Genomic DNA, 9,575 nt, shown 5'->3' on the forward strand with positions numbered 1-9,575 from the left:
TCACATAAAGGCAAAGAGAAAGTGGTTGAGCCCCTTAGTATGCCTGAAATTTTTGTAGGGCATTCTCATGTTGATGGAGAGTCTAGTGGCTCAGAGATGAGCCTTGATGAGGATCTTGGGATACCAGCTATGAGAACACCTGGTGTAAAGAAGGCTATGGAAGCCATGAATGCAAAGCTACGAAGATCTGGGAGAGTGAAGAATCCTGTGCAGAGGTTTACCTATGATGGTTATGTGGCACATCACTATGCATACATGGCAAAAGTTATACAGGTTGTAGAGCCCACATCCATTGATGAGGCTATTGGAAATGTGTAATGGGAAGAGAAAGCTATGGATGACGAGATGGATGCACTATATGGAAATGAGACTTGGGATTTAGTGCAATTGCGTGAAGGCAAGAAAGCCATTGGATGTAAGTGGGTGTACAAAGTAAAACATAACAGTGATGGAAGCATAAGCAGGTATAAGGCTAGATTGGTAGCCAAAGGATATGTGCAGACATATTACATTGATTATGAGGAAACTTTCAGCCCAGTTGCCAAGATGGCAACAGTGAGAGTTGTGATAGCAGTGGTGGCTGCTTCAAAGCAATGGTCTTTACATCAAATGGATGTAAAGAATACATTCTTGCATGGGGATTTACAAGAAGATATGTATATGTTGCAGCCACCTGGTTATGAGGATGTGAGTCACCCCAAGCATGTTTGCAGGTTAAAGAAAGCCTTGTATGGCTTAAAACAAGCACCAAGAGCATGGTCTGACAAGATTTCTAAATATCTTGTCACTATTGGCTTTCATGTAGCCAATGTAGATTTCTCGCTGTATGTGAGACACAGTGATAAAGGGGTTGTGCTTGTTGTCATCTATGTAGATGACCTGATCATTACGGGGGACCATGTTGCAGAGATCTTTGATGTAAAATCTTGCTTAGATAAAAGTTTGAGATGAAGGATCTGGGGGAGCTCAGATATTTCTTGGGCATTGAGGTGATTAGGTCACCACATGGTATTGGATTACTGCAGAGACAGTATGGCTTGGACATGTTGTCCGAGTATGGTATGACAGGCTGTAAGCCTATCTCAATGCCATTGGATCAGCATGGCAAGCTGAGTGATGATCGTGTTGAAATGCCACTCCACCCAAGTAGTCCCACGGAATCTAACCAAACGGCAAAAGCGCTTGCCGCATATCCCAATCCCATCATTGAAGAGCTTATTAAGAGAGTTAAAGAGAGAATGAGACTGAGTGAGAGTGAGATAGAGAGAGAGTTCAAAAGAGAGACTTAGAAAAAGGTAAAGAAAGTGAGTCAGAGAGAGAGAGAGAGAGAGAGAGAGTGCTAGAGAGAAAGTAAGTGTTAGAGAGAGAGAGAGAGGGTGAGAGAGACAGTGTATTAGAGAGAGTTAGCTAGTTTGAGACAAATAGAGAGAGTTAGAGAAAGTAAGAGAGGATGAGAGAGAGGAGGGGAGAGTTAAAGAGAGAGTAAGTGAGAGTGAGGTAGAGAGAGAGTGTGTGAGTGAGAGTGAGGGGTAAAGAGAGTTAAAGAGAGAGAGAGTTAGAGAAAGTTAGAGAGAGAAAGCTAGAGAGAGAGAGATAGTTATGAAGAGAGAGAGAGAGAGAGAGAGATTTAAAGCTATTTTGTTTTATTAATGAGCATTTTTTAAGGGGAAAAAGAGAGGAGAAGGACGAGAGAGAAAAAGAGAGGGGAGAGAGAGAGAGAGAGAGAGAGAGAGAGAGAGAGAGAGAGAGAGAAGAAGAAGAAGAAGAAGAAGAAGAATTAGTATAAACAAATTGTTTTTTGTTTTGTTTTAAAGGGGAAAAATAAAAAAGTGCGAGAGAGAAAGAGAGAGAGAATCAACTCGTTGAAAGGCAAGTCTAGGCCACTCGTGTATTTTTAATTTTCTATGGGTGTTTTTCTTGTGGTGGCTAGAGTTAATTTTCTATTTGGGTGTTTTGCATGTGGCTAGAGTAGAGTAGATGAATTGGAGAGAAAAGCAAACCTCGACATGGAAAACTTGACATTTATATGTATTATTATGTTCAAGCCCCCAACCATCTCTCATCATTTATTCGAATCATCAAGGCATTGAATAGAGAAAAAACACATCCCATCTTCAATGTAGCAAAACACACTTAAAGGCGGCCTCCAGTAGCTTTAAATGCAGCCAACATGGCAATCCTCTGGGGCAAGTACATTATTGAAGGTAAATAAGCTAATTGTTGTCATGTAGAAGGCAACTAAGACACTTGAGGTACTTGTAGTTGTTATGTCTAAGATGTAGCACCTACATATACTCATATCATGGTTCCCAAGTTGCATACAATGCATGCAATACATCAATGGGCAAGGCCTCAACTAAGGACACCGGTGTGCTTGTGTGATTTTGTGGACATATTGAGCACCATACCAACTCTCATCAAGGATATAGATGTTGGTTTGTGTGGGCAGCTCCCTCACCTCTTTTAGCTTTATCTTATCTAAAAGCGCAGTGCTTAGCTCATCTAGAGTCATATTGAGCACCATACCAATTCTCGTTCGGGGATATACATGTTGATTCTCGTGGGCACCTCCCTCACCTCTTTTATCTTTATCTTAGCTAGAAGCGCAGTGCTTAGCTCATCTAGAGTCGTATCCTTTATTCGTCTCTCTGAGGTTAGCAACAACCATCTCTCATCATGAGGTAATCGACAACAACATTTATGCAAAAACGCACTTCATCTTAACCTATAGGAGAAACACACTCAATAGAAGGGGTTCATCTCAAACCGATTTTTTGAAATACAGAGAACATCATCAAATTAGAGCTCCATCATCCACAAAAATTTAGGGCTTTTGCAAAATTGAGCCTTTTGCACCAAATTGCAGCCTTTGCATCTGCAAAAATTTGGGGCTTTTCCAAAATCAAGCCTCCTCCATCAAATTGGAGCTTGCAATTCCATGAAAGTTCCAAGCATCTAGAATTAAGGCATCATTGCCTTCCACAACAAAATCTACATTGGCACTTGCATGGAAACATTGTCGAAAGAGTATAAGTACTCTTCACCAACATGCATTCAAGGAGAAATTTTTAAAACTTCCAAAATTATATTCTATATGTCCATTATGGCATTCCATATGTTGGACTAAAGTGCACTCTATGTTGAGGCATAGGAGTCTTTTTTGAGTGATTCCTGAACACGCCTTTGATTGCATAATGGATAGAACATGATATTGTTAAGAGTTCAATCTTGCTAATATCACATGATGGCATGATAGTGCAATCTGCATTTCTTTCATGGAGAAGGGGTGCAAGTTGATTTTGGTATCACTATGAGTATGTACTTCATTCCTATAGTGGAGTAAGGGGTACAAGAATTATGGTTATGCATTAGTGCCAAGTGACTCATGAAAAGTTAGAAGTGGGAAGGAGGTTTTCTATTCTCAAAGTAAAAGGAAACCGAAATGTTTCTTTGACATGTGTTTGACAACTTCATTTTTATGAGAAGAAGTGTGTTCAATTTGATATTATAATTGACCTATTTGAGGTACAAGTGATACTTTGATGGTCAATGAGTGCAAGTGGCAACAGCAACATAAGCTCAAATAAGTCCAATTGAGCATGAAAGCCAACTCATGATAGTTGTCTAGGATTTCTTAAAAAGCCAAGTTCAAGATGCACATCACTTAGTGTATTAAGTGTGAACCATCATACTAATGAAGTTCTTGAGTTACAATTGTTATGCTAAAGGACCTAGTGATATGTAGCATGGGGACCAAATGGACACTGGAAGGGTGTGTGAGTATGGTATGGTCGACACCGGAAGGGTGCAAGAGTCTGGTATGGTCGACACAAGCCACTAGTATATATATAGATGAGTGGTTAAAAAGTGTATGCCATGCAAGAGTTTCATCTTTTTGGAGTTCTCAATCTTCTTCTTTTCCATGTTTGTGAGCTTGGAGGCCCCCAGGTTTCCCACACCTACCTCTAATATCTAGCAACGTCAACAAGTTTATTTCAGGCTTTGATAAGACCATGCAAATATATCTATGCATCTTTGTAGGGGCTCTTTCTAGGTTCTGAGTTTACTCATCTAGGTTCTGACCTTAGCTTTCCTTCGAGTGGTTCGTTGAGCTCGCTTGAAAAAAGGTTGCCCTTCTTCCTCTTTCGAGCCCTCGAGGTGGATGCATCGTCACTCATATAAGAGCAACTCTCTTGGAAGGGTTATAATTAATGACTCAGTTCATCTCCTCCACCACCTTACCAAAGAAGATACATGACAGCAAAAAATCAACTGCACTTCAATCGAGATCTTGATGTGGGGACGGTTCTGCTGAGTAAGCGATGCCAACAAGGGGGTAACCTTCACCAGCTCATTCAAAGGAGCTATTGGTTCTCAACTTCCCTCGAGAAGGCTTTTCATCTTCCTTCGAGTCTCTGGAGACACCATTAGCATTTGAAGCATATAGGCGTGTTGGCATAACTTTCATTAACATTCTTCTGTACGTCATAATCTATTGAGTCTTCAGGAACCAAACCAGAGCATATCTTGAGTATTTAATGAACTTTTAGAGGGGCGTAATTAGACAGGTCCTTAGCCCGTTTCTTTTTCCTACGAAATTCCACTTTGCCTAGAGGCTGTTGAGACTAAAAGCAAGCTGGTGGATTCTACGGCACGATCTCTTCTTTTGTTGTTGGAAGTTTAGATGCCAGGGACTTAACTCAGGATCTGCACTTCAACTGCCTGAGCCAAATACCACTCGGGCTAGATAGAGCCTGCTGACAGGCCACTTTCTCCTCTACTTTGGTTTTACTCTTTCCTTAAGCTGCTGTCTAACGTTACCTTCTCCCTTTGCTTTAGTTAGGCACAATGAGTCTCTGTCCTTGGAGGGAGTCTGGTTTGATGTTCAAATAGATTGATCTACAGGTAATAAAATATTGAAGACCCTCCCCCTTTCCTTGTGGGCTTTTATGGTACTCAAGTCCCCGCTCGGACTGTTAATGCAAATACAAAAACGTCCTGGTTGTAAGGTATCTGTGGTTTTATGTCAGACAACTTCTCAAAAGGTTCATAGCACTTTCCAGTTTGTGCTTGTTTGATAGGCCCACAAGAGAACGTGTTTTTACAAATTGAAGATAAGATGACATTTTCTGATCCTAAGAGCTTTTGAGACAGTGGTGGGTGATTGGATAGCCCAACGTGAATCATGCAATTCTGTAGATGACAACATTACTGGGTACACATTGCTTGTGCAAACTCATTGTTTCAGCAAAAGCTGCCCAATATGATGGCATTTAGTTGCTCTATCATGAGACCCTATTGTGACTCCCCTTATCCTTACACATTGCCTTCCCATGCCATTACCTTTAAAGGTGTTGGGGTCTTCTATGTTACAAGTGCTGCTGTCCAAACTCCCTCGTGCAAAGCCCAGGCTCCATTTCAAAAGCTTGGCTTGCTTCAACCTCCTCCATTCACCATATTACTGTTCGATTGAGCTCTATTTCCAACGAGCCTCTTGCTGACATATACAGTTTGTGAGCAGTATGCTACGTAGTTGCAACTTGGGGCCATTACACATACAGTCCGCCCCCTTCCTTTTGCTAAAGAATCTATCCAAGGCAGGCATCGAACAGCAACTCATGGACAGGCATTTGAGCCCATCCACCATAACCCACCATCCATAAAATGCAAGAGGTGTGTGCAAAGGCTCTTCTATAGAAATGATATTCAACTGAACAAGATATATCCAAAGTCAATACATACGTAAAATCCCAAATTTACACAGGATTTGGTATGACACGCCATTACAAGAATGTATTGGTCTTTGCAACTATACTTGAAGAAACTTTGCTGTTAAGAGGTTTCCACACATGAAAGATTATACAATTATGTAAAATATTCTGCATGGACATACTGATTCGAAGAAAAGCTGCATGCTCTATAACTTGGAGCAAACTGGAATTTCAGCATACCAATGAAGTTGCTCTGTGATTGCTGACTTGCAGCAAGGGGCCTCATCATAGTCTCCATAGTCAAAAGGGGGTACAGAAAATATGTTGTAAGTGGAGCTGCCTTTGCGGAACTCCCTCATGATCCTCCATGCAGCCATGGTGTTTCTGCAAATCCTGTCAACATCATCATCTCCTGCAAAGGTCTCTGCTAGCTCAAAACTGGGGGAAAGTGGGTCACATTGATCAAATCCATTAGGTTTCCCACTGCCATTCGGAGCAGTATTAGCTGATCTGCAGCCATTAAAGCTGGAGAGTGGAAACAGAAACTGCAGTGTTTCCTCACACTCACGAACTAGTTTGGATATGATGTCAGTTGCAAAGAAAGGTTCTTGCAGGACACTCTGTATGAAAGGCATCCGCAACACTCCACCCGTCCTCTTGTCATGCTTCTTTATAATCTTCACCAGACCTGATGATGACAAAGAGGAGAACATAAGCCAAGGCATACAGCTTGCCATGTAAATATGGATTATTAAACTTGTTACACAGATAATACGGCAGACTAAGCATTGAAACATCTGACCTGTATAGTTCAAGGCACTGTAATTTTCCAACAGCACCATCTCTCCATGGACGTTCACGATGGCCTTCCGAATCTCCACCATCTCCCGACTCAGCTCAAGGTTTCCACCAAAAGTTTCTTGAAGCTTTTCAAACTTTCCCTTAACCTCCTGCATGTAAAAGTAAGGAAACTATCTCATGCCTTCCACAAAGCAAAAATTGCCTCTGTTGTCAATGTAGAAAAAACCCATCATTGCCTGCTATAAGATACATCTTCTCAAATCAAGAAGAAAGAAATCTTTGTCAATAGCATAGGCCCTCCCACATGAGGAGGCAAAACTATGCACATGTCAGTTCAACATGAAATAGGCTGGTTACAACATAATTCTGCATGACCAATGAATCTGAATTGTTTGATCCAGCAAATGGGCACTCGCCCCTTACACACATCAGCTCTGCCAATCCTAGTCTTTGCTCACTAGGATGCCAGCTCCCTTCAATGGCTCTGCTCCTGATCTCTACAACATATCTTTCATGGGTCCTTTTTGGTACCACCAGGTAAGGTTCCAAGTCAGAGTGTTGAGGCTTGTCAAATCAACTTCAGTAACTGCTTCATTGCAAACTGTCAAAGAAACATCATCCGGATAGCGAGCATAAAACATCCAACGGTGGTACTTGACTGAATACTACGGTCTACCTTTCACTGATGGGGTAATTCTTTATTAACTCCAGGGCTTTGAGCTGCTCTTGCTCCTGTAATGTGAGCCAAACTTCATGGCTCGGCTCATTTGAAATGTTGATGCCTACACTGCAATATGAGCTTCTAAAAACATTCAACAGATGGAAAGCGGGTCCTTAGCAGCGCAGGCAGGAATGGCACAGGGTTGCCGTCATACGTAAAGCCCTTACACCCACCATGGTAGACAATAAGCTGCAGATGCCAGCCCAGTCTACTGGTGGGTGTTGTTGAGCAGGTGTGTGTCCTCCCTTGTTGTTAGAAGGGGTACCTTGGAGTCTTTTTGAGAAAAGGGTACACATAATTCATCTTCATAATGCACAGATCATGTGCATGACATGGAGACTGCTCTTCAATGGATCATTCATGTGGCATACAGGCTGTGATGAAAGCTTACGGCTCCACACACAGCTCGTCTGCTGCTTAATGTGATGGGCAAGAATGAGAAGAGGAGATGAGAATATCATAAGACCCCTCAATGTGATGAGCAAGAATGAGCGAGGGAGATGAGACTATCATAAGACACTCCTGGGTCATTAAATCAAAACCAGTAGCAGCTATTTCCGTGTATATCGGACTGGTATTAGCAGGATACACAATTAACTCCAAAGAGCCTCTCGTCTTGAGAAAACCAAACCCGTCATACAGAACAGACCACTCATATGCAGCATTAAAGGAAACCACTGCATGGATCTAAAGCAAACCAACCTTAGATATGTTCCACAAAACACATGCATCCCATAAGGCTTACCTGTAGGCGAATGACAAACTCCTCTTCCTTCTCCAAAAAGAAGGTGTTCATCTTGTCGAGTTCCGTGTAGAGGAGGCCAATGAAGTCAGCTTCTTGGCGTGCAAGGCTTCTGCAAAATACGGACTCTTGTTCTTCAGAGCAGCTGCTGCTGCTGCTACTGCAAGGCCCTGTACTGTACCTGTTGCCATAGCCATTGCAGTAGCACCTAGAGAATGAAAGAGGGTTGTCCTCATCAGCGGGGACGATCAGCTTGAGGCATTTCTTGAGCTGTTTGTAGGAGATGAACTTGTCCCGCCACTCTGGGAGGCTGTCATCAAGCAGGTGTTGGAGGCGCTTGCCGAACTTCATAGCTTGTTCACAGCGATTTCGTTTTGCAGGAGCTATGGCAAGAAGATCAAGATGAAGAATAAGAAGAAGCAGCTATAAAGCTTGTTGAAAAGCTATGGCGAAGGGCAGGCAGAAGAAAAGGAAATGTGCAGGACGACGAAATCAGGAAACCGTGGGCACATTATAAGCTATGATGGCAAGAATCTCTGCAACATAGCAAGGAAGCCCTAGAAAACAGCTATCTGAATCTTCTGGCTATGTCAAAAAGAGGCAAAGCAAGTATGGATATGGCGGTGGCAATGGGAAACTGTGCGAAGAAGCTATGGCTATGTGGAGTGAGAAGCGATGCTTATGGTGATGGCTATGTGAAACAAGCTGTGCAGGAAAAAGCTATCGCAACCAATACCAACAGTTGTGCAGTAGTGAACTATGGCTGTGTCATCAAGAATTCACAGGAAACTCAAAACAAAGGACATGGCTGAAAGAAAAAATTTTGGATACTGCTGTGCTTGAGGCTATGGTAGGAAGTTGTGCAGTTTAAAAAAGGAGACCTTAGCTAAGCATATGCTATGTGAACAGGACAAAGGCAACAATGGATATGCTGCGGGGAGGTCCGACTGTGACTGGTAGACAGGAAGCATGGGGCGCATGATGTGGGTTCGAACTTTGGCTGTGGCGCAGGTGTTCGATTGCCTTTTATCAGTTCGATTGTTGGAACAGTTTGCTGTCTGAATGCACATGTCGGAGACGACGGAAGAATATTCTTGTCGAATATTTGGAAGACCCGCTTTGCATATTCCTCCTTTTGTCCCCGCATTTTTTCCGAGGTCCAAGTTTCCAACCCCTTTGGAAGTTTGGCGTCTTCCCAAGTCACGTGACCTCCACAAGTTCTGAGCGGATTCCACAACATGAGACGTATTGCTATCTCAAAACCGCCGCCCCCAAACTGGGCCAACTATATGACACATCTATCTGTCGCCCACGCTCTCCATTGCCTTGCTCGTGCGCGCCCACAATGCACACTATTTTCAAACTTGAGGTGCTATATACACTAGTATTGCACCCACGCGTTGCTGCGGCCAACCAAGGTTCCAGAAAAGAACTATTCAACCATCTCTCTCTCTCTCTCTCTCTCTCACACACACACACACATGCCCTCTCCCTCTCTCTGTCATGTACACACACTCTCAAATGTTGAAACTCTCTCTCTCTCTCGCACACACATATACACACCTACTCTCTCTCTCTCTCTCTCTCTCTCTCTCTCTCT

At 42.7% G+C, this 9,575-nt stretch overlaps 1 protein-coding gene across 1 annotated transcript; it reads right to left on the minus strand.

The window, feature by feature from the left end:
• Positions 1 to 5,676: 5,676 nt before the first annotated feature.
• LOC147642411 (SPX domain-containing protein 1-like) lies at positions 5,677 to 9,048 on the minus strand. The gene is made up of 3 exons (XM_086806224.1): positions 7,979 to 9,048; positions 6,514 to 6,661; positions 5,677 to 6,399 (listed from the first exon to the last, which is right to left on the minus strand). The coding sequence occupies exons 1-3, from the start codon at positions 8,324 to 8,326 to the stop codon at positions 5,918 to 5,920; spliced, it is 978 nt and encodes a 325-aa protein (XP_086662350.1). The 5' UTR covers positions 8,327 to 9,048; the 3' UTR covers positions 5,677 to 5,917.
• Between the last annotated feature and the right edge of the window lie 527 nt (positions 9,049 to 9,575).

Source organism: Cibotium barometz, chromosome 1, assembly GCF_041138505.1.
Source record: "Cibotium barometz isolate CiBa-2024 chromosome 1, ASM4113850v1, whole genome shotgun sequence".
Lineage (NCBI taxonomy): Eukaryota > Viridiplantae > Streptophyta > Polypodiopsida > Cyatheales > Cibotiaceae > Cibotium > Cibotium barometz.